This window comes from Lacerta agilis, chromosome 7 (assembly GCF_009819535.1).
Source record: "Lacerta agilis isolate rLacAgi1 chromosome 7, rLacAgi1.pri, whole genome shotgun sequence".
In the NCBI taxonomy this organism is placed as follows: Eukaryota; Metazoa; Chordata; class Lepidosauria; order Squamata; family Lacertidae; genus Lacerta; species Lacerta agilis.
The window spans coordinates 35,935,025-35,960,654 of record NC_046318.1 but is presented as its reverse complement, the minus strand read 5'-3'; the positions used below and the strand labels follow the sequence as shown (position 1 = coordinate 35,960,654).

At 43.7% G+C, this 25,630-nt stretch overlaps 1 protein-coding gene and 1 long non-coding RNA gene across 2 annotated transcripts; both read right to left on the bottom strand.

Annotated features, from left to right (window-relative positions):
• Positions 1-18,596: 18,596 nt before the first annotated feature.
• On the bottom strand, positions 18,597-22,857 carry DSEL (dermatan sulfate epimerase like). Its single transcript, XM_033154825.1, has one exon. It carries the CDS (start codon positions 22,496-22,498, stop codon positions 18,845-18,847), a length of 3,654 nt encoding a protein of 1,217 aa, XP_033010716.1. The 5' UTR covers positions 22,499-22,857; the 3' UTR covers positions 18,597-18,844.
• A 70-nt stretch (positions 22,858-22,927) lies between these two features.
• On the bottom strand, positions 22,928-24,515 carry LOC117049838. The gene is made up of 2 exons (XR_004427018.1): positions 24,204-24,515; positions 22,928-23,401 (listed from the first exon to the last, which is right to left on the bottom strand). It is a non-coding gene; the product is annotated as an uncharacterized LOC117049838 (long non-coding RNA).
• Positions 24,516-25,630: the final 1,115 nt, after the last annotated feature.

The following is a 25,630-nucleotide window of genomic DNA, read 5'->3' as shown; positions in this document are numbered from 1 at the left end:
GAAATCCAGAATAAATGCAGCAAATTGTGGATATGTGTAGCCTCATAACAAGCAGCACAAGAAAGATCCCTACATGTCACTTAAGTACACATGCATTGGGGGAAAACACAGCGAAATATGTCATTTTGACATTTCATTTCAGGTGCAAAAATGTATCACCTTGGGATGGTCCTAAAGTCATGTCCCCAAAAGCAGAGCTTATCCTTTAGAGGAAATCTTCCTAGTCTACATTTATGTGTTGAGCTGGGTAGGAATAGATAGACTAACTAATCACTGAAAAGATGAACAGTGAGAAATGTTACAAAAAGAAAATGGATTTTTAAACAGAAAACCTCTCCCTATGAAAATGAACAGTGGGCTATTTCCTCTTTTATTGAAAATGGAAGAAGGTCAAATGAAATGCTTGTAAAGACGGCCAAGGATCTGAGCCAGGCAGCAAAGCTCTGCTACGGCCCCATCAATATTCCAACTCCTACGGAGTACGCCGACCTGCCATCAGTTTAAAGTCACTGTCCCATGCTGACATTTCTCTTGCGAACTCCGTGCTGCTTCCTCATCCGCTGTAATTTAGCATGACAGCTTTTGTCTCCAACCTAACTGAAAATTTACAGCAGCTTAGAAACCCAGGCCTAGAGATGCCCTGGAAATGTGCTCCCCTCCCATCTTCAGAGACTTGTTCATATGCGATAACACTTAATGCAGTTAAACACAATTGTGCCTATTTGTTCGCAGAGTCAGCCCCCACCTTCTCTCTGGAGAAGGAAGAAGGGCAGGGAGGTTTTCACTCTCTCTTTCTGCAACTACTCAAATTTGGAAAACAACAATCAACTATAAATGATAGAAGCTTAAATGATAAAAGCTTAAATCCTATAACCATTTATCTGGGGGAAAGACCCATTGATCTCAGTGGCCTGGTTCACTCATCATGCTAAGCCAGTCTAGGGCTTAGGAGATCTTTCCACCTCCTCATTGTGTTCTTGTGCTGTGCTGTGCTGTGCTGTGCTGTGCTGTGCTAAGCCAGGGTCTGGTTCAGTGTATCATCCAAAACTGGGCTTGTGGTTTAGGTCTCCTGGACAAACCATGGGCTGTAATCCATTGGACAAATCTTGGTTACTGTGGGAACGTTTAGGGATGCAGGAGAGGATATATTGTTTATTATATCCTATTCCAACTTGAGTTAACAAGTCCCAGAACTTAGCAGAGTTTTCATTCCCCTTTTAAACACACATAGTTGATGGCTTGCTCAGGTTCGCTAGAACCTCTATAATAATTCTGTCCTGGTATTTCCCCCTTTAATCCCTCTCAAAATAAGACACGACACAGTCTTTTATAAAAACATATAAAGAGTTTACTTGCAGACGTCCTGTTCACAATAAGATCCCAGAAGGCAGACTCTTAGCTTAGAAAATAGTATACATGTGGAGACTATCTCCATAGCAGCCAAGAGAGCATCTTTGTCCTAACTAGATGTTGCTTTGTTGAGCAGCCGATCCAAAACAGGAAGATGGAGTCTGGCCTCTGTGTTTTTGTGTTAACCTGCACAGGTGAGGCCACACCCATCTCCAATTACACAGAGGAAGTTTGTCTCAGCGCAGGAGAAAAGGAAGTTCTGGCTGGAGGACTGAGACAACCTTCATGTCCACTTTAGCGATGTTGTATTTGACTGCTCTCGTGTTTCACATCCCACAGTTACAGCTCATGATTATTCTGGAGAGAGCCATGAGCTTGGGTTTGGACAAAATACTAAGCCAAATCATTTCTTAGCTTAGCTTAGCATCAGGACAACCAGCAAATAAAACCACAATCTTCTTTCCAGGAGTCCACACACATTCTTGAATTCCTGCTGCCATGGTTTGGCTTATCGTGATATGCAAACCAAGCCAGTCAGACTTACTTCTGAATAGACACACATAGGTTTGTTCTCTAAGGGGCACAATACAGACCTATTGAGCATCATTGGTAGATACTAATGCATTCCTAAGAGATGTAAATGAGGATGTAAGTGGCTTTTATTAATCTTAAAAGAAAAGGAAAAGGGATCCCTGACCGTTAGGTCCAGTCGCAGACTGGGGTTGCGGCGCTCCTCTCGCATTATTGGCCGAGGGAGCCGGCGTACAGCTTCTGGGTCATGTGGCCAGCATGACAAAGCCGCTTCTGGCAAACCAGTGCAGCACACGGAAACACCATTTACCTTCCCGCCGGAGCTGTACCTATTTATCTACTTGCACTTTGTCGTGCTTCCGAACTGCTAGGTTGGCAGGAGCAGGGACTGAGCAACGGGAGCTCACCCCATCGCGGGGATTCAAACCGCTGACCTTCTGATCAGCAAGCCCTAGGCTTTGTGGTTTAGACCACAGTGTCACCTGCGTCCCTCTTTGTTAATCTTAGGTGATTACAAAGGAACAAAAGAAGCACCTGCTCATGCAGACAGCCCTAATGGTCAAGCTGGGGGCAGAATCAGAAGCACAACCCTATTCCCCAGTAACCATGAATTGACCCCTACACACTAGTAACATATAGAGGCCGGTTGATATTGTTTGGGAACTCATTTCCGGTTGGGGCATGTCCCCTGAAGCCCGGCTCCGTTTCCCCTTCACCCCCACCCCCCCTTTACAGGGGGAGCGAGGGAAGGGTACGGAGCCACAGTGGGCATAGCCGGGGAGCCCAGGGTGCGGGACGCTCTTCCCGCCCCCCATCGGAGCCCCGCTTTGCGGTAGCGGGGCTCCAACCCCCGGGACGGACTGGGTCGCCTCGCAGCCGAGGCAACCCACGACCGCTCCGCAATGGCGTCGCCGCCGGAAGTCCATTTTCTTTTCCTGCATAACTTGATAACCTTTTTGATTGCAGTGTCATCGTTCACTGATCAGTTTGTTTCTCCAATTCCACAAACCATAATCTAACAATACTTTGTCCAGATGTGTGCTGTTAAAAAACCATGACCGCATGTGTTTATGCTAATGTCCAGATGACAGAGAGAAAAAAAACAGTGGCTTGGATCTTGAGTTGCTTTTCTTTTCACACAGGTTGCAATTTCTGTCAACTGTCTCCTTCATCTGCTCCTCCCCGTTAAGAATCATATCCCACACCATTCCCTGGTGGAACCTCAGATTTTGGGGATGTGAAGTGGTGAGGTGGGAAAATCCTTTTCCATAAGGGCAAAGTCTGTTTTGCTCTTAGAATAAAAGTTTGAGTTCAATCAGAAAAGTTAATGTCCTTTACAGCATATCCCTTTGAAAAAGATATGTGTTTTTACAGCCCTCTAACCAATAACAGATGGAGGGCACAAGGAGAAGGGGACGACAGAGGATGAGATGGTTAGACAGTATTCTCGAAGCGGCTGGCATGAGTTTGGCCAAACTGTGGGAGGTAGTGGAGGATAGGGGTAACTGGCATGCTCTGGTCCATGGGATCATGAAGAGTCGGACACGACTGAACGACTGAACAACAACAACAAAACCAATAACATCTTGTGCTGATTATGTTCTTGCTTCTCATGCAAGGAGCAATGGTCAAGGGGAAAGAGTACTGTCAGTATGATCCATGCAGCCTCCTGTAACTGTTGAGTCCATGAGTTATTCAGTTGATGTGAGAGCCAACTACATGGACAAATTTCTCCAGTGACTATTGCACCATCTTAATGACATATGAATTGTGAAACAGCATGCCTGATTTTTAAGCATGTACATTCCTGATGGATGGTTTATAGCAATTATGATTTATCTGATGTGAATCTACTTGAGACACACTAAACTCTTTGCAGACTTAGAATAAAATAGCACCAGTATTCATTCATGACCCTAGCTCTATCTACCAGTCATAAATTCAGTATCGATTCAAGTCATTGAGTGGCAAAAGGATCCATTTTACACCTCATCCATCACTAACAGCTTCCAAACTACCAACTCCTTTTAGTTAGTTATACTTATAAAATAAAACTCTGACAAGTCTAATAAAGATATAATCAATTGGCTATCCTGGAAGCAAAGGATCTTTATATCTTCCAGACAGAGAGATCTTTTATCCGAAACAACAAATATAAAAACAACAGAAGTGACTCACTATTTTTCAAATAATAATTGAAACTGGGAGACTGCAAACAGTATAAATATTACTTTATTGCTTTGTTTACCTATAATGAATTACAAAAACTTCACTAAAAGCAAACTGAAAGAAAGAAAATTGTGGGACTCTGGAGCCCAATGAAAAATAGCCATTACGGGTTTTCACACAAGACCTCTAACTCAGATACTTGTGTCAATAAATTTATTGCCCAAACTTTCCTTAGCTAAAGCAAAGCTTTGTTATCTTTCTTTTTCCCAAATGAAACTCTGAACAACAAAGTCTGTTCTTTCTGAAGGACTTGATTATTAAACAGATCACACAAACATTCCAGTTGAAACAAAATAAAAAATAAAAAAATCCTTGCAGTAGCACCTGTCTCTCACTCTCTTTTCCACTGCAGCCTTTTGGTAGTACAGCAGCAGTGACAGAAGCGAAAATGGGACATTTGGGATTGCAATTGGAAGCCAGGGCGGTTTCTTCAATAAGGAATGTCCCACTCAAAATGGGAGACTTGTATGGTATGGATTTCCTGTTTTCACACCCTAAGCTAGTCTGCTATGTCCCATTACCATTGGTGAAACAAGAAGTCTGCATGCCCCATTGGTTTCTGTGCTTGGACATGTGGGATAGCACCTCAGAAAGCAAAATGTCTTAGATGGATCCTGGCCCTGGAGCAGCTGGCCATCACAAAGCCCAGGGCAGAATGCATCCCTCAAGCAGTAGAGAGTGCAAGGACTGGGAGCACAAGACCCTAAGCACACTACTCACCTTCCACAATCCTTTGGGCAGGAGCTCAAGAAAATAACCGGCAACAGAAGGTGCACAGCAAATTGTCTCCTGATGCTAGACGAATGACCTTAAAGAGACATTGACTCTTTCTTTTCTTTTCTTTTCTTTTTCTTGGGACTGCGATGAAAGGCAGAATCCAGTAACACCTGAGCAGCACTTATTCAGAATCTGTTGTTTTATCAGATGCACTAGATTTCACACCACACCTGAAATATTCAGTGTATCTCACATGACAGCCAGCACTTAAGAGTGTTGAACCCAGGTTAAAATCCCATCTCAGCCATGAAACTCACTGTGTAGCCCTGGGCCAGTCATTGCTTCTCAGCCTAACCTACCTCACAGGGTTGTTGTGGGGATTAAATGAGGAGGGGGAGCCATGTACGCCACATTGAGCTCCTTGGAAAAATAGGTGGAATATAAATGAAACAAACAAACAAATAATAATAACATTATATTGCTCTGGACTGCTTAAACAATAAAAATACTTCTGTTTCCCATGTTGATTATTTGCCATCCTATTTCTCCTCTAACATCCTCCTTTACAAATTAAGCCCGCCATGTTGTCAGCTGGCTGCAGTCCCATTATAAATGCTTACTGGCACGCATCAAGTTCTTAGCTTGCCCCTGACTGATTTGTACTATACTGATTGATTTGTGCCATCCACCTAGGACCTGCAGTGATGTTTCCCGTCATCCCATTATTGGGCTTGGCCTGCTTGATGATGATGCATGAAAAAGCCTTCTGGAGACTGATGGGATTTGACCAACAAGTAAAAATACACTTACCACCCAGGCATTTAAATGAGTAAAACTGCCAGATTTGGTATTTAGTATTCTTATATTGTTGCTCTTATTGATAGTTTTAATTAAAACATTGTTTTAATAATTGTTACGTACAGTGATACCTCGGGTTACAGACGCTTCGGGTTACAGATGCTTCGGGTTACAAACTCTGCTAACCAGGAAGTGGTTGCTCCAGGTTAAGAACTTTGCCCCAAGATAAGAATGGAAATTGCACGCCAGCGACACAGCGGCAGTGGGAGGCCCCATTAGCAAAAGCATGCCTCAAGTTAAGAACCGTTTCAGGTTAAGAACGGACCTCTGGAATGAATTAAGTTCTTAACCCGAGGTACCACTGTATATGTTGTTGCCAGTGATAGACTTGTGCTATTCTGTAGTAATCCAAACGTCCAAAGAATTACTTCTGTTTAGCTAGACATTTTATTTTAGGTAAGGTAAAGGTAAAGGGACCCCTGACCGTTAGGTCCAGTCGCAGGCGACTCTGGGGTTGCGGTGGTCATCTCGCTTTACTGGCTGAGGGAGCCAGCGTACAGCTTCCAGGTCATGTGGCCAGCATGACTAAGCCGCTTCTGGTGAACCAGAACAGCACACAGAAACAACATTTACCTTACCGCTGGAGCGGTACCTATTTATTTACTTGCACTTTGACATGCTTTCGAACTGCTAGGTGGGCAGGAGCTGGGACAGAGCAACGGGAGCTTACCCCGTCGCAGGGATTCGAACCGCTGACCTTTTGGGTAGTGGATTGAAATAATTTACTAAGAACTGCTTGTCTACCTGCAAGTAATCTTATATGGGCACATGCCAAATAAGTATTTGGGGTGAAACCAGCCATCCTTCCAGATGAGGTGTATATTGAACAATTGCCATGATTTCTTTTCACAAAATATGTACAGGGGTTATATATCACCAATATGTTGTTATTGTATATTTTCCACTGTAGTTATTGTACATTTTCCACTGTAGTTGTCCTTCATTTTTTATCTCAAAAGCTCTGTTTTTATGTAGATTTATGCAATTTAATTCCAAACCGGAATTAAGATTGCCGGAAAAAATATCAACAACCTCAGATATGCTGATGATACTACCTTGATGGCAGAAAGTGAGGAGGAATTAAAGAACCTTTTAATGAGGGTGAAAGAGGAGAGCGCAAAATATGGTCTGAAGCTCAACATCAAAAAAACCTAAGATCATGGCCACTGGTCCCATCACCTCCTGGCAAATAGAAGGGGAAGAAATGGAGGCAGTGAGAGATTTCACTTTCTTGGGTTCCATGATCACTGCAGATGGTGACAGCAGTCACAAAATTAGAAGATGCCTGCTTCTTGGGAGAAAAGCAATGACAAACCTAGACAGCATCTTAAAAAGCAAAGACATCACCTTGCCGACAAAGGTCCGTATAGTTAAAGCTGTGGTTTTCCCAGTAGTAATGTACGGAAGTGAGAGCTGGACCATAAAGAAGGCGGATCGCCGAAGAATTGATGCTTTTGAATTATGGTGCTGGAGGAGACTCTTGAGAGTCCCATGGACTGCAAGAAGATCAAACCTATCCATTCTCAAAGAAATCAGCCCTGAGTGCTCACTAGAAGGACAGATCCTGAAGTTGAGGCTCCAGTACTTTGGCCACCTCATGAGAAGAGAAGACTCCCTAGAAAAGACCCTGATGTTGGGAAAGATGGAGGACACAAGGAGAAGGGGACGACAGAGGATGAGATGGTTGGACAGTGTTCTCGAAGCTACTAACATGAGTTTGGCCAAACTGCGAGAGGCAGTGAAGGATAGGCGTGCCTGGCGTGCTCTGGTCCACGGGGTCACGAAGAGTCGGACACGACTGAACAACTGAACAACAACAACATGCAATAGTGGTATTTAGTCATTGTATCTCTGGTTCAGCTGGTGAGGGGGCTTATACAGGCGTAGCCCAGCTGAGCTGGTAACTTGCTGGTTGAGCTGGAGAACTTCCACATCCCAATTTGCTTACTCCAACAGATCTAGGATTAGGATTGCACTTCTTACTATCTTTGTTTTTGGAATTGTTTAATGGCTGTGGTATAAATGCTATTAATAAATAGAATTAATACTGCTTAGAAATGTAAAAAAGAGAGCAGAAATAAACAATATTTAGTACAGTTATATATTATTTCTCTACTAGAAAATACATCACAAATATAATCTCTCAGAAATTAATTTTGCTTTTAGTAAAAAAAAAAAAAAATCCCCATTACAGACTTCTTTATTAAATTCCAAGAGATAAAATATGCAACACCATGAAGTGGTAAAAAGCAATCAGAAAAAAATGAAAGCTACAGTGTTATCTATGAGAGAGGTTAAAATAAACCTTTTCAAATGAGAGGTTACCAGTTGACATTGTGTATACGAAACAGAACGTACTGAAATGCTGTCCCTGGAAAACTGTTTCATGAATCGTAATTGAGGTGTTTGGTTTAAACAGATGACAAATATATCCTTTTGTGTGTTTGATTCTATCTGTGTACAGGTTAGGAAGGCGGGCAAGCTATTTTCTTTTGTGCAGCTCCCATTCATTTCAAAGGGGCTTTGCAGGAGACCTCAGTGGATAGTGTCCAACCATGTCATGGTGTTGGGATCAGCTAAGACTAGCTAGGGATCAGTTAAATCTAGCTTAGCCCTGCCACCTGTTTTTGGTACCAAGACTCAAACAATATTCCACCATGTAGCTAATCTTGCTTTTGCTGATATTGTTTCAAGGATTATTCCTTGCCGAAACAATTCCTGACTCTCTTTCTTTTCTTTTTTTCAAAAAAGCATAGCAGCAGCTTTAAAACTGGCCTGCTGTTTCATGTTTTCCTCTGAAAACACAGAAAGAGACCAAGTTAGATTATTTCCACATGATTTCAGTATTCCATTCAGAAGGTCACTGCAATCTTCAGACCTGTTTTATTGGCAGCAAAATGGATGTGGTTCATGCCAGCTAAGCAGCTTTAAAAACATTTCCATTACTTCCCATGGTATTCCCAGGGCTTTTATTTCCAGTCGTCAAAGATACATTGCTTTCCTCTTATTTGCCTGGCGAAAGAAATTATGGAAAGATCTGCATCAAGTTTTCATTTGCTGTCTCAAATGAACCTGCTCCTTTTCTCTCAGTATTCACCAGTGACTCCCTAAATCTGCCTACTCCACAAGTAAATCGCTAATATATTTGGAAACCCAGTAGAACTTGTGGATTTTCTACAAATAAAGAAAATCCACAAGTTTTACTGGGCTTTAGGGAAAGTTATCTAACTCCAATCCCCTTGATCTGAAGGAGCCAAATTGTAAATGCAGGTTACATGAACCATAGTCATTCAGAAATATACCCTTTGGATAAATTGGAAATAAACCTTGGCTGAAGACTCCCAGTAATAGATACAGCAAGGTTCCAATTTGCTACACAGGCATATCTGATTCTTGAGTTAGCTGAATATTGATGCTTAGTTATTAATTATTAACTCATTATGGGAATGAAATAATGTCAAAGGCCCTTTCTAATGTCTTTTTAATAAAATAAAAAGATAAGCAGTACATAATAATTTGGGATGGCAGAGAAGGCCTTCTTAAAGCCTCTTTTTCTCAGAATGTGTAATACCTCACACAGGGCAAGATCTGCTTAGCCTCTTCCCTCACTGTTTTATGTCAACTGAAGCTCTCCTGTTCCAGCAAACACTTTTGTCACACACATGCTTTTAATGCAATACATCTTTGTTTCAGAATATTCTTCATTGTTTTACTTTTTATTCTGTGATTTTATTTCTTTGAGGGAAAATGTTCTGTTGGAACCATCCAGAGTGAACAACAACAACATGCAACCATGTTTCCTAACTAAATACAGGCGACTCTCCACTTACACAGGGATTACGTCCTGGGCCCCATGTGCATAAGTGAAATGTGTGTAATTGGGAGGCACCCTGAAGAGTCCTTGTGCCTCATGAGGAGACCCTTCCCAGAGCCCAAGGAGGACGTCCTCTTCAGGCTCTGAGGACGGTCTTCTCACGATACGGAGGAGCAGTGGGAGTTTGTTGAGGCTGCTCATCTGATGTGAAGAAAAACTTCTTCAAGTGTCAGCTAAGCAACTCAACAAACCCCCACTGAGGTGACAATCCCTGCAGCCCGAAAAGGATGTCTTACACTGCCATAGGTGATTAATGCATAACTTCACCAATGCCACACGCTGTAAGCTGTTCTTCGTTATGTTAAAAAAAAAATGTGTAAAGGTCATAATTTGTATTTTTTTAAAGAATTCTCTATCCTTTATCAAAGTTACAATGGGAGGCTAGAGCAATATGACAAGGAAATTTCATGCAGTGACAACAATGCACCAAACACCTGAATTCATAGCACTAAAACAGGCAAGTCCAACTCTCAAGAGACTGTGAACTACTGACGTTATAAAAAATACTAGCTGTGATCTACCCATTGTTATTGACAGGCAAAGTTATTGAGCATTTTTTAGGGGAGCCAAGGCTGTTGAGCTCTTATTTTTTGGGAGGAGAGAACACGTCAAACAATCTACCGCGATCTACCACAGACATTCTACGATCTACCGGTAGATCGCGATCTATCTGTTGGACATGCCTGCACTAAAAGATTGAAAAGATCCATGGTACAGGCCTCAGTATGTGCCTCAGCAATGTCACAGGCTCCATTTTAGAAAAAGAAAAAGCATTGGCCTAAAATAGTAAAATAAACTGTTTATGGGGAAAGGTTAGTATGTCAAACCATCTTCCAAAATATATAGAATTTCACCTCACCTTCTTCTGTGGGACCTTTCTGAGAAATGTCACCAACCCTATCAAAATCTTTAATGTTTCTTCTGTATTTCTAAAGTTGTTGCTACATGAATCGAATCCTCAAAATTAAAAATCACTTTTGCTTTATATGAAATGCTATGACGATTAGAGCTGAGCCAAAATTTCTCTGAAGACATTTTTTTAGAAAGATGATGGTGATGATATGATGATTTTCTAACCCCCTCCCTTAAAAAATGTAAAAGCCACCATGAAGCATTTTCTGCAAACACTCTTTGTGTGTTTGGTGGCCAACATTCCCCCACCCCACAATGCCCTACTGCTAGGTCAAAGGCAATGTGGAGAACACTTTCTGGGTAGGCTGCCAACACAGTGACTTTTCCTGTCATTTGTAGTAGGGAGGGAGAATCATGGGGCTGGTGGAGTAAAAGGCTACTGCCATGCCAAATGGTGGTCCCACCTCCAAGTGAGAGTTGAATAACTGCTCTGAATGATCCTCCTCCAATTCCTCTGCCCATAAATCGGGTGGAGAATACATCATACTGACAACTGTGGGAAATACAAGGATATCACAGTACTTGGATTTAAACAACCAAATAATGTATAGCAGTGAAGACCTATGCTATCTGGCAAAATTGGCATGATTTTTGCCCGAGGCACACTGTAACTGGAATGAGCGGAAGCAAGCCACATTCTTCTATAAGCGATGTTTTTGGATTATGTAGAAACCTGCCTTAGTTAATAGGACTTCACTAGATGTTCTCAAGGCCCCATCCATCCTACAATATTGAAATTATTCAACTGATATCTGCAGAATTAGAATGCTTGCTTGTGGAAGGCAACAAACCAGGTTTCTTTATCCATATGAGAATGTATAGATCCTATAGATCCAAGAAACATAACAACCACTGCAAAACTTCTGGCATAAAGTTTCCTTTACGTTGCCCCTTACTTTCTTTTGTTCTCTTTAACATATGACCCCACAACAGGAAGTCTCCCCAGGCCTGTAGATAAAAGATTTATGAGGCTATTCATTCAAATCACATTTGCAAGTTCCACCTTTGAACTAGACTACAGATGATCAATTTCTTTAGTTAAAAAAAAGGATAAACACTACCTTCTAGCTTCTTTTTTAAAACAGCCAAGGGATCTCATCATTATCATTTATGACACTGTATTTCAAAGACGATAAATACAGGGAGGAAATGTGGGAAGATCATAGATATGTCTGTTTTGCCAGACATCCACCCTTTGTAAACCACCCTTGGGGTGAACACACACACACACACACACACACACACACACAGCACTCAGTTGTTACAAGCATGAACTGAATTAACTAAAAAAAAATTAACTATCACAAAATACAGTGATTGCCACAAAAGTAATTGGCTTTCAGAAACTATTAGACAAACTAATGGAAGGTAGTTCTTTCACCATCTGTCACCCATGATAATTAAACAGAACTGTCATATTAAGAAAAACAAAATAATACATCTCTTTGAAATACTCCTTAAAATCAGATGCTAGGAAAAAGTCACAGGCAATAGCTGTTGCCATCATGCTCTGCTGATAAGCTTTCCAAGGTGTCTAGAAGACCATTGTTCACTTGATGAACCTTTGTTCTGACATAACATGAACTTTCTTCCAACGAATTCATGTTTTCTGCTATAATAGGAAGAATATTATTGATGAAGAAAACCTGATTGCCAATCCCATGGCATCCAACACAGAATCAAAATAGAAGCCTCACGCAGAATAAAGTGTATTTAGTGCCATTCCTATGGAGAGACTTCTAAGAATGGAAATTGGACATTTGCGGTACACCTATGTGACTTACACATATTTCAAAATCAAACATGCCATTTAATTTTAAAAGTAAAATGAAAATCGTATTTTAAAACACTTGCATTTTTCAAATATGCTATAATACATGGCTGTTTCTTACTTCCTTTCCTTTCCTCAGGCATGTAAGAAAAATAAGAGGGAGAGGAGACAACAAATGAGAGCAGATATTTAAGATCAGGCATCAGCACCAGAATCCCAGCCGGCATCTTATTTCCCACCCTCCCAAGCCCTACACCAATATACACCCTCCACATGGGGGGGGGGTGGCCAGGGGGATTTTAAAATATGAACCAGGGAATGCATCCCACCATTATCAGATTCTGCTTCTTTGTACCATCCGGTTGAAAAACTAATGAACTTCCTTTATACACAAACATTTTCAGGATGCAGAAGTATTAGTTCTGAACAGAATTAGAAGTCATTTAAGGAACATTTATTGCAAACACTAAAATCTTTTTAAGTAAAACCCTGTTTCCATTTTCCTCCACTATTAGCTACCCCTCTTGTGATTAATGTGCCCCCACTGTGGAAGGATGTGTGGATCCAGAATTGGCCTCCACAGTCACTTACGGACTCACTGTTAAAACCGTGTTTATGGAAGACAATCTTACTTGGCTATGAGTGATGGCCAAAGAAGAAGAATACATTCATGCTTCCTTCCTCTTTCCCAAGCAAATAATTATTCCAGCTTGATTCCACTGCCATTGCTTCTGTTGCAAAACCACCATGTGGCCCATTTGTGGAGTGTAATTTAACAATGCTGCTTACAAAGAGAACTTTCCCTATTTTTGGTTTTCAAAGCAGCATTACGATTTTCCTACATTATATATCACTGCGGTTTCAGTGCAAGCTTCCTTTGCGCCCAGCCCTGGGAATCTTTACTAACCAGCAGGAAATTACACAAAACCATTACGCAAAAATATGTATGTACATAATGCATGCAGCTAATGACCTAGGCAATGGAGACACAGGCTACACTGTGCCTTTCAGCCATTCCAAATGCAGCATCTCTGTACAGCAAGCCTGTGGGGTGCTATTCTAAAAGAAAACAGTTCATAATATAAAGTGGGCTGCATTTGGTAGGCCAGTTTGGTAGGTCAGTAGAGACCTATTACAGACAAGCAGCACTGGGGAATTCTGCAGTGACAGGGCCAAGGACTCTCCAAGAGCACAGCCCTTGCTAATTTCAGTGACGGTTACGTAGGAGAAGATCCAATACACATACATTAGAACTCTTTCTGTCACACACAGGCACAAACACACTCTGAGAAGTAACTGCATTCGCTCCCATTTTGCCACTTTAGCACACCAGAAGTATGCAAAACATATCTAGGAAAAAAATTTAAGTCATTTTGTTTGTTTGAGATAGCCCCTTCACATTACCAAAAGGCCAGGGTGTGCTGGTGTTGCCCTGATGAGCTGGGTGCTGTATGGGATCCTATATCAGTTATGCCATAGAAACACATGAGAAGAGCCTGCTGGGCTCAGACTAAAAGGTCTATCTAGCCCAGCATTCTGTTCTCACGCTGCTCAACCAGATGCCCAGAGGAAGTGCACAAGCAGGAGACAAGTACAGTACAACAGCATTCCCTTCGACAATGCTCATTGTCAAAAATAAAAGCTGCTTTCAGATTTCATTCCAGTGTTCTATTTGCCCCATGTTTCAAGGTGCTTACTCTGTGGAAAGAGAAGCTACAATTATTGGTATTTTCTCATCAAGGCGAAAATTTTAATGATCACCATATCAAGGACATGCGTTACAAACCCTTTCTTGTTTGAAGAATGGCATGCAACACTGCCTCCCTGGCTTCACTTAACTCTCAATTTCCTACCATCAGCGGTGTTGAAAGTATTATCAGAGACCGGCCATTTTGCTGGTTTCTCTCAAATCTTCACTGAAAGCAAAATTCTTTGTGTTAAACCCTGATCCTTGAACAAGGCACTGGGAGTCAGCCCAGCAGTTTGAAGAGTGAAGATGCACTTTGGCAATGTCTAAAAAGAAAGAAAGAAAAAAGAACCACCTCATTTTGCATATGTTTGATACTAGGGTGACAGGAGAGGGAAAGAGAGAAACAGCCTGGCATGAACGGAAGTGATGATCCAAGGTTTCACTGACACATCAGTGCACATTAATACACTTTGCCATTTCCTTTAGCATGTGACAGTCTACCTAGCCAGAGGACAGCCTGGGAAAAAGAAAGAGGGCTGCCAGTCCCTCTTCTAATCCAGGACAAGTGACAGCCAAGTTACGCTCAGTGAAACTGCAACATATCAACAGCTCTATCAGGCTAGAGGCACATTTTGACATAATAATGAACGGCTGGGAATGAGCTACTTTTATCTAGGTCAGAATGAGAGATCACAGAATGTTGCAACATGTTAGTGGAGGACAGGAAGGGGTGGGGGAGAGAAGACATCACAGCAAAGCATTCAGGATCACCGGGAGAATTTCCCAACAGTTTGAGGAGGCAAACTCATTAAATCTCTTGAGATCAGTTAATTTTTTTGTCACCCAAATGAAAGGCAATTACTCATCTGGCACATTTCAACATTGTGGCACCAAACTCCGATTCTGGTTCGAACAAAGAAGATGAAACATATTTCATAGCAAGGAAATGTAAGTATAGTAAGGAAATGCTAGACAGAAAAGGAGTAAGAAACTGGCGTCTCTGATATCTAGAGCTTGGTACACACATCCGCAGACATTTACAATAGGCATGCTTCTGCAGAGAATGTGAAGCAAGAGATTAGGAGAATACATTTAATTTTAAAGGGGGGGAGGGAGAACGGTCTGCTACTTGGATAGGGGGTAGAATAGTGTGGAAGGTATATATTATCAGTGAGATTTAAGGAATGATGGAACTGGTTTTCTATACATGAAAATGCAAACAGATTTTTGAAATGGATTGGCGAGATTAAACATCATTCATCATTAACCAGAATTTGACACACAGGTGGAAAGTAAGCCTACAAAGTGAAAAAGCTTAAGGTCATCCAAGCATTCTTTACAAATTCATTGTAGTAAAGCCACAATCCTAAACAAATTTGCTTGCAAGTGAGGCTTCAATCCTAATGGGGTCATAAACCCCATTGACTTCAATAAGACTTTAGACATGTTGGGATTGTCTAAAAGGCCTGCCCCTCCCAACAAAAGGCTTGCTCCCCCTAACAAAAATCCAGCCTATGCCCATGGCTGTTAGTCACCATTGTGATTTATTATTTAGAAAGTGCCTAGTATGTGCTGGGGGCTGTTTAGAAATTCAAAACAATTTTAAAACCAACGTAGTCCCTGCTCTCTCCAGTTGGCAGTCTGAAAGGTAAGCCCCATTACAGTGGTACCTCTGGTTACATACTTAATCCATTCCGGAGGTCCGTTGTTAACCTGAAACTGTTCTTAACTTGAAGCACCACTTTAGCTAATGGGACCTCCCACTGCCGCTGTGCCACCAGAGCAAAGTTCCTGAAACAAAGTTCTTAACCTGAAGCATTATTTCTGGGTTAGCGGAGTATGTAACCTGAAGCGTATGTAACCCGAGGTACCACTGTATATCAGCAAACTTACTCCAGGAGTCAGGAGTAAGGGGCCCTGAGAAACCAGGGTAGTGTTGCACATGTTCCCACTCCTTGAGCAAGTATTTATCTCTATGATTTAAGAACTGGTGTGTTAAAATATTCTCTTGAATCTGTTCCAGCTGATGAAAGTGACATTTACTCTATTCCTGCCACATGAAGATGCTACCCACAGCCATCTTGACCCTTAAAAGCTGGCATTAAAAAGTCAACTTTTTAGGAAAAGCAGGAATCAGCCTTAGGCTGCAATTTTACACTGCAGTCACTGTATTAAAGTCTGTGGAGCTATTCTCCAGTTTGTAGGCTATAGATAAAACTGTGATATACATCCTATTAACCACATCATTAACAACAAATGGATAAATAATTTCAATGAGAAGGGCATCAAATACTGTGAAGCAACACCATATATTTTCTCCATTGTTCCCAACAGAGAGCTGGAACTTAATCCAAAGCCCACAAGTTATACAATGCCCCCTGCCAACACCAGATACACACAACACACATCCACACTCCCAAGAAGGTTCATTGAAACTGTTGCATGTAGATTGTGTGGAAAGAACTTGTGGAGAGAGAAGAAAGGTGAGTCTAATTTATCTGTGTACCTGCATTGGTCTAATACCTATTAGGGATAGGAAACCTTTGACCCTGCTGGTGTTTTCAGGCTTCAACTCTCATCAGCCCCAGCCAACTTGGGAAGTGGACAGGGATGAGTTGTAGCCCAGCAACACCTGATTCCCCATCCCTGAGAAAAAGCAAAACCAAGATGGGCATTGTTGGCACAGCCCCAGATACCGTATTTTTCGCTCCATAGGACGCTCCGGACCATAGGGCGCACCTCATTTTTAGAGGAGGAAACAAGAAAAAAAATATTTTTCTGGTTTTCCTCCTCTAAAAGCCCTGTTTTGTTTTGTTTTTGAGGATCAGCTAAAAGTTTTGCAGCTTTTTTTGCAAAGGGAAAAGCCCTGGGGTTTGGGTTTTTTTTTTTTTTTTGGAGGATCAGCTAAAGGTTTTGCTGCTGTTTTTGCAAAGGCAAAAGGCCTTTTTTGAGAATCAGCTAAAAGTTTTGCAGCTTTTTTTGCAAAGGGAAAAGCCCTAGGGGTTTTGTTGTTTTTGTTTTTGTTTTGAGGATCAGCTAAAGGTTTTGCAGCTTTTTTTGCAAAGGGGGAAAAGCAAAGCTCCTTTTGCAAAGGGGGAAAAGCAAAGAGGAAAAGCCCCATTTTTATGGGGTTTAACTCACATTTCTGAAAAATCTTAAGGAAAGGGAGCCATTTCTACTGTTTTCAGACAGATAATCTAATCAGCCAGTCACATGTCCTGGGGAAACAAACAACCTCCCTCTGCAGCACATTCAACAAAGGAGGGCGGGGCTGAAAGGGAGCCGGGACTCTTATCTCTCTCCCGATCTCCTGCTGATCAGCTGCTGAGCGGGGTCCTTTCAACACTCCCTTTTCTCTTTGTAAAATAAAAAGCACAATCTGCTTTTGGCCCCTGGGCAATTCAGCTCCAGGGACCACCATTCGCTCCATAAGACGCACAGGTATTTCCCCTTACTTTTTAGGAGGAAAAAAGTGCGTCTTATGGAGCAAAAAATACGGTACTTCTTAATCTGCCCATGGTTCTCCCCATCTAAGTAAAAGGTAAAGGGGCCCCTGACCATTAGGTCCAGTCGTGTCCGACTCTGGGGTTGTGGCACTCATCTCGCTCTATAGGCCAAGGGAGCCGGCGTTTGTCTGCAGACAGCTTCCGGGTCATGTGGCCAGCATGACTAAGCCGCTTCTGGCGAACCAGAGCAGTGCACGGAAACGCCTTTTACCTTCCCGCTGGAGCGATCCCTATTTATCTACTTGTACTTGACGTGCTTTCGAACTGCTAGGTGGGCAGGAGCTGGGACCAAGCAACGGGAGCTCACCCTGTCGCAGGGATTCAAACCGCCGACCTTCTGATCAGCAAGCCCTAGGCTCAGTGGTTTAGACCACAGTGCCACCTGGGTCCCCATCTACATGTACCTTATTTTTCAGGCAACTGATTCTGCACTCCCGGCTTGGTTTTAAGATGCTGAGAAGAAGATTTTGTGCAGATGTAATCCAGATAAAACAACAGAAGAAGCCCGTGTCAGAAAGACAACCACAGAAATGGGCTGTGTATGTATATTTATCATTACTTCTGACTATGGATTATTTTCTCACAGCACAGTAACAGTAGGAACCACTATCCTGAAATTACCTCATGGACCCAGATTCCTTACTGCTGAGGAATGGAAGAAACACATGAAATAGTATTAATATGCTTCCATGTCAGTTTGGGTCTTGGTGTTTTCGCTAAGGCTGCCAATAGGATGCCAAGATTGTGCCAGTGTGTGTGTGTGTGTGTGTGTGTGTGTGTGTGTGATCTGCTTTCTGTCACTTCAGTAATGTCAGGCAATCGTAAAACACAGTTTAACTGGCTGGTTAGGTTGACTTTATGGCTTCTCAGCACCGCTGGGGTAGTTAAAAGCAGACATAACATGTCAGTAAATCCAGCCCATGGGAGATCACTGCTGCCAAACGCCAAGTCTGCTTTGCAATACAAACAGTTGTTCGTTGAAAACTAGGGCTGAGCCCAGCCTCCTCCCAACATTGGCCACCAAATAACCAGCAGATGGCAGTGACACTTGGCAACTCCCTGCCCAGCTGGGATTCATGCCAAGAGCCAAGGAATGTAAGGCCCTGATCCTATTACCCATCCTCTAAGCTATAGCCAGTCCCCATCTGGAAACAAATGCAAAGATTCACACAGCTTTATTTTCAAAGGCAGCAAAAGTAATTACGAGGGGGCTTTTTCTCATTGTCATTGTTGTTTAGGAAGGGAAAGGGAGGGTGGGGGGAGCTTACCAGACCAAATATCTCATTTCCTTTAAAATAATCTCTCTCTCTGCAAGTGTAACAGACTGTACAGACATTTTACAAGAATAAACCAGCTTTTTTGATTCTTATCTACAAATTGAAGAGCCTGGGGATCCTTAGTGCAAACTACCGCTGACCCGCAGCTTCTAAATCGGTAAACTTTGGATAGCCTAAGCGGTCCATTAGAGTCAAACAGATGTCCTCGATCTGCTTAATTTCCTCGTGTGGCATCTCATGTCGCCAAGCCTGGATGCTCGCTGGGGAGACCTCTCCTTCGTAAGGAAGGTAGAAAAGGTTGGTGGACGTGGCAAATAGGATTTGGTTTAAGCTAGCGGGAGACAGAGGGATGCCCAGAAAGGCATAGATGGATTCAGCCACCTTCTGGGGGAAGTTGACTAGGTCTTCGAACTTCAGCAGCCGGTAATTCTCCGGCAGCAAATCCTTATTGAGTCTCAGGGCTGCTGCCGTGTTTGCCAGCCACAAATGGGACATCACAGAGACGGCGTTTGAATTCGAATCGGAGAGTTCCTCCCTCAGCGATTCATATTCAAAGGCATAGCCTGCATTTAAACTACACTTTTCTTTCCTGCCCTCTGCTTTAAACAGCATCGCTAAGCGCTGGGGAACCTTCCTCAAGGAGTAAAGGCTTGGCTGGCTTTTGTGCAGTACTGAGTAGATCCATGCCCGGGGGTCTCGTACTACATAGAGCGCTCTCAAGGAAGGGCCTATGATTTCTTGAAAGAAAGGCAGCTTCAATGTCCAGCTCCCACTGCTCAGGCTAAGCACGGGGCGTGCATTTGGATAAGAGGCTATGTGTCTCCTGAGTTCCCTAATGTAGTCAGCATCTTTCTCTGAACTCCCTCTCAATCGGCTTCTTTGCTCTGCTATGGATTCTCTTTTTCTGGGCCGCCGCTTTTTGTCCTGTCTGGCAGCAGGATGCTGCGCAGACTTACTTCTGCTGGTTTCATGTAAATGGATATTCTGCAGGTGGAGTTTTGTGTCTTTGACTAGGGAATGCAGCCAGCCCTGGAACAGCCGGAAACGGCCGCTCCGAACATCAGACGCCTTCCACTCACAGGCATCGATGAAGGAGTCGATCTCAAACTCAGCTTCGGGGACATCAAGGTAGCCTGAGGGGATCCTGATGTACAGGAAGTCACTGCTGTTGAAGAACAGCTGCTTCAGGATTTCCGCACCTGAGCTGGGCAGGGAGGTAATGACCACATCAGGCAAACTCACAGCCTGGTCTTTCCCTGTGCTGTGCTCCGCACTCATCGCGTCGCTGCTCCACTTTCCGCAGATGGGCTGAGTGCAAGAGCTCCACACGTCAACCAGCTCGACAAACCACAATGTGATGACCAGGATGAGGATCCAACGCAACAGTCTGCTGAAGGAAATGTAAAAGTGCCACTGGAAGGCCAGCAAAGCCAAGCTAATCCCTAAGATCAACGCTGCAAAAACATTCACTTTAAATCCAAAGGGGAAAGCGATCTTGTTACTGGGTGCCTCTTTTGCTACAGTTTCGGTGCCCAGGCCAAACCTTGTCACCTTTCCCTGAGTGGCTACCTTGGCATAGCCACCAAAGCCTAAATAGCTGAACCTTGTCCTCAGATTTTGATAGTCTGTAACAACAGAGAGAACTGTTTCCGTGTTGTTGACATTGAGAGAAATCTGATACCCTGATCGGGCATCGTCAACAAACCTACAGCTAGAAATATTGACATACGGCCCATAGAAAATGTAGGCAATCCTTGCTACAGTGGTCTTTGCAGAGAAAGTGACGTTTACAAACTGAGTCCACCGCTTTTTGAATTCGGCCGCCTGCTCTGCCTCTTGTATCCTAGCGACAGGGCTATTCCCGTGATGGTCGAACCAAAACATTTTATAGTGGGCATCCCAGACGTCCATCATGGCTCCATTATATTTGCTCATAAATTTATATGGTACGTATTTAAAGTCAATGTCAAGGTTATGAAAAAAGGCACTGATGGAGTCAATGGGAGAGTCCTCCTCTTTCTCCACATGGTCCACCACTAGCAACATTTGAGGATTCAGCAGGAGCAGAGAACGGTACACGCTTTTCAGCTTCATTGCTGATGAGTAGGCAGACGCTGCCTCACCGCTCACAAACATCATCTCCTCGTGCTGAGAGGATGTAATGATCTCTCCAGCAGCTTCCCCAACTTCATCCCCAGTCCACTTAAGCCACTGTGTGCATTCCCCAAGCTGACCCTCCCAAGGCTGATTGCACTGGCTTGTGGGAGATGGAGCGAACACCAGAACGTTATTCAGGTGGCTCAGCTTGGGTCCATAGAGGGCCTCGGAGACAAACACCTGCCCATTAGGAGCAAAGGTAAAAGAGTTCTGATCTGGGTGTTCATGGCCTGGGTTGAAGCTCCGCCACCCATCAATCCAAGAATAGGGTTGAAAATGGACTATGTCATAGACAGCACGGCCACCCAGCTTCCCAGATTTAAAAGAAACAAAGGTATTTGTCTGAGCGTTTGGCAAACCTGCTCCATACGTAACTACCCCCCAGTTAGGGAACACATGCATTTTAGGAGTGCCGTAATCAGGTGGAGGGTGGGGAGTTAACGCCGGGTCGTACCATATGTACTCGGTGTGAAGCGTGCTCCACCTCTGGGCAGTGGAGGGCACCATTGGACCATCCTTTGGGCGGTGCCTTCTAATCTGTTGTGCAAGCCAATTGCCTACCCCGCTCTTCAGCACAAACTTATCCAGGAAAACCAGCTGGCTTTCGGGGCCGTAAAACCAATTGTAATTTGAATCGGCTATGCCGACAGTCCTCTGAAAGCCCGGCAGAAGGGTAGCGTAGTAAAACCAAAAGTGCATTTTGAGCCAGTGGTTGTCGAGGTTGTTAATCCCAAAGTGGCGCTGCGCCAGAAATATATACTGAGTGATCGATTTGGCGGTGTAGCTACCGTAAGCCACGCCTTCGTCCAAAGAGCCATCAACAATGTGGTTGAGCAAAAACATGGTTTTCTCCATCACGTCCACCACAGCGTGCTTCCAGGCATTTGCTTGGGACTCTAGGCCCCCTCCAGTGACCAGGGCCCCAATCAGCAATGCCAGCATGTTAGTGGCCTGGTGGTTATGAAGAAGTTGCTTGCCCCAGGAACGGACTTTGGAATACTCGTACATTTCCTCAGTCACAGCCCATATCTTGGCGAAGTATTTTTGCCTTCTGACATCATCCAACGAGGCATATAAAAAATCAAAAGCGGTGGCAAAGCCGGTTAAGGAGTGGCCCAGAGGAACTTCGTCACCTGGGGCATTCTCCACCAGCCAGTCTTTGTATCCAGCCATTCTGTCCATATATTCTAGCACAAAATCAAAGGCAGCTTTATCTTCCGGGCACAGGAGGCAATAAAAGGCTAAAGGAGGGAGATTGTTCCCATATATCTCATTCCACTTGGCGGCGAAATCAGCATGCTTGGGGGGAGGGAGGTAGTACGATGGACTGGACAGCATTACCGACACCGCATTTCTGAGGGTTCTGAAGAGGTGGAGATGGCTGGTGTGAGATTTCTGTCTCAGCGCTGGGAGCTCTTCAGCATTAAAATATAAGCTTGGGTGAAGCACAGCCTTTTTCGCCTTCTGACTAGTCCTGAAATCATCTAGCCTCTGTTTCTCATATGGATCCACATCCTCTGTAAATGTCACCCAGTCGGAGTAATTGCTTACAGACTCTTCAAAAGTGGAGGCTGCCAACATCACTAATGCTAGAAATAAGGAATGTCCTGTAAACATTAGAGCCATGATCCATTAGGCAGTTTCCTCCCTTCGGGCATACACCTCTTTGGAAAACAAAACAAAACCACCGTTCAGATTTCAAACATGAATCAGGCTCGCCAGCGTGGGGAAAATACACTTGAAAGCTTTTTATGCAAACCCAGGTGGCAGTAGTGGAGGGGACCTTGTGCTACCAGGTACACACAGTTCTGAGCTGAAGCAATCAGTTGACACAGCACTGGAAAAAAACGCTGGTGTGCAGGCGCTTAGACTGGAAACCCTTTGGCCACGCTGAAAAGTGTTTTTGGCCCAGAGTGCTAAAAACAGTGAAACCTTTCACTAGCTTCCATGTACATCAGACTAACAAGTAAATTTGATGACAGAAAGGATTTCTATTAAGCCATGAAGAAAAACACATCCAGGATGTTACTCATGGAAGTGTTCTTATTTAGTTTGTTTTAAAAAAAAATCATTGATTTCTTCTGTTGTGATAGGATGGCACTTATAACAATACACGTACAGCAAATGAGGAAACAAACATAATTTAGAACTCATATGAAATAATGAGTTCAAGTTGCCCTCTTCTTTCCCATTCTCTCCTTGTTCACGCACATCCACAGAAGTTTGTCCTTTATTTTGGTGGGGAAGGGATATTCAGCAAAACGTCTCCATTGGCCAGTTTTGGCAGAGCTGCCATCCTTCTCGAACTTGCTAACCTCCAGTTGTGAAAACTCTGTTGGGTTTGATGATCGTCTAACAGACTCGCTGCTTTCATGTCGCCTTTCATTATTTTCAGGTCCTCATCAGTCTGCGAAGCCAGACCCTGTCTAAGAGTTTCAATTGCCTCATCACAAAGCCAAATTAAAAATATGAAATGGGATGCACAGATAGCTGGTTCTGGAATCTGTTCACTTTGCATGTTGATCTCCTCTGTTAAAATAAACAAACAAACATGTGTCCTTCAAAATGTACAAGAAAAGTGTTCATATGATAGCCAACTACTGGTGTTGTTTGTTAAAGATCATCTCACTGTAAACAGTTTTCCTACATATTCAGAAGTAATATGATGTTAACTTTTTAACTGTTTTTAAAGTCTACTTTTTAATATATTTTACTTCTAGCTGAATAACTTTTCAGTATTTAGAAAATCTCATAAGTTGATGTAATGCTTCATTTAATAAAGAACTATTTTACTAGTTAAGTAAAATAGCCTTCCTTCAAAAGCACAATCTGGACTACTATTTGCCTGTCATCTTCAAACATAACAGAACTAACAAAAGTTGTTGTTGTTTTAACACCAAGCTGTTCTACAATTAAGACACCCATTCACGTCTCTGTACACTGCAACCTGCAACACAAACGGCTTCTTCTTTTTCAAAGGCAAACTTTACAATAAAAAAACCCGAAATGCAATCGTTGTGTATAACTGTGTACATTTTGCATTTCTGAGCAAAAAAAAATGTGTCCCACCCTCTCTTCATCTGTGACTTACTAATGGAGATAGTCCCTTGCAACTCACCAGAGGGCGCTATGAGCCAATTAGTTAACCCCCCCCCCCCCCATAAATGTCTCCGGGCTTAAGAAGTTAGAACAAGTTTTTCTTTGCCAACAGCTGCAAATATTTAAAAGTCATCGCCAACAGGAGGTCGGCCGTACTGAACCAAAAAAAGAGAAAAAGACTTCATGCTCTCCCTTTACATTGTTTAACAAACGTTTTTAAAGAAAGACGTACCTTAAAAAGCAGCCTACTTTGGGGGGTCGGGGGTCGTATCCCATCAGCAATGATGCCAGTATATCAACGGGAAACAGGAGTAGAACTATCCGGTTGCCACCTCGCTCCTTTCTTTTTTCCTCCACAGGAAATCTCTCTTCTTCTCTCCCCTCCTCTTCTAGCTCGATTTGCATTTCTCCCGGTTTCGCTTTAAGTAGCGAAGCCTGAACTTCAGCTGCCCATCGAAAGGCTCTGTCCCCAGATCTGGGTGCCGCCTGTCATTCCTTCCGTTCCCATCCTTTGCTCTCTCTCCCCCTCCAAAAAAAAAAGAAAAAAAAAAAGTGCAATGCTGCTGCTGCTGCTGCTGCTGCTGCTGCTGCTACTACCGGCACGTCTGAGTTCGAACTTCCATCAAGCCAGCTCCAAAACGACTTTCCAAATGGGGAAGAAGGGCAGCCAGTGTCAATCAAGAGAAAAAGTGGTCCTGCATGCAGAGCAAGGGATTATTCTCTTCCCTTTTCTCGAGGAATCGCAACCAGCAGCACGGAGCCGTCTTCCAGATCCAACTCCTGCAAAGAACTTGACTCCCGCCGCGGCGATCCCCGGACGGGGGGTGCCGCTCGACCCAGGGCAGACTCCTCCGGAGGCTTCTCTGGCAGGGACTCCGCCGTGCTCCTTCCCGCTCCGGCTCTTGGCTGGCGGCGGCACCGGCGTCTGGCTCCCTCGCTCAGCTCCGCCGCTGCGGTCGGCAGTTCAGGCAGCCGAGAAGGCAGCAAGAGCTGAGGCGGCGGCGGCGGCGGCGGCGGCGGCAGCAAATCTCTCAAGCCAAGCGGAGCGAGGGCGGGTCTTGCCGCTGCCTTCGCCAGAGCAGGAATGTGCTCATTTTCAGCTCGGCTTTGTAACGCCTGCTGGGCGCCCCCGTCCCACTGAGCATGTGCAGAGGCCGCTCACACATGCTCCGCGCGAGACGGTGAAGCCGCTGCCCTTAGCCTGCACTGAGCTCAGTTCGTGCAAGCTTAGGGGAGGAAAGGAAGGTGGCTGGGGGCAAGACATTGGGAATGGGGGTGGGGGGTGGGGGAAGGTGTGATCAGCGGTGTCAGGAGGGCGAGAAAAGGTGCGAGCGAGCGAGTCCAGAGGGGTTCTTGCTTTGATCTGAAATCCCTTCCCAAATATTTATGCAGGCTGAGATTTAATAGCCTCTCCAGGGTTAAGTGGAAATACAGTGCTTAGGAAATTCCGAGGTCAGTATCATCCTAACCAAGAATGAAGAGCAAATTTAAGAAGCAAAAGTTGCTGTGTTGGTCCATATGGGGAAGGGGAGCAATGCAAAAGCCACATTTCAACAATAACGGTTTGGGGGACCAGCTTTTGAGTTCTTCAGAAGTCTTCATCAGGGTGGATGAACTGATACTACTCAGCAACATGGACCAATGACCTGACTCTATGAG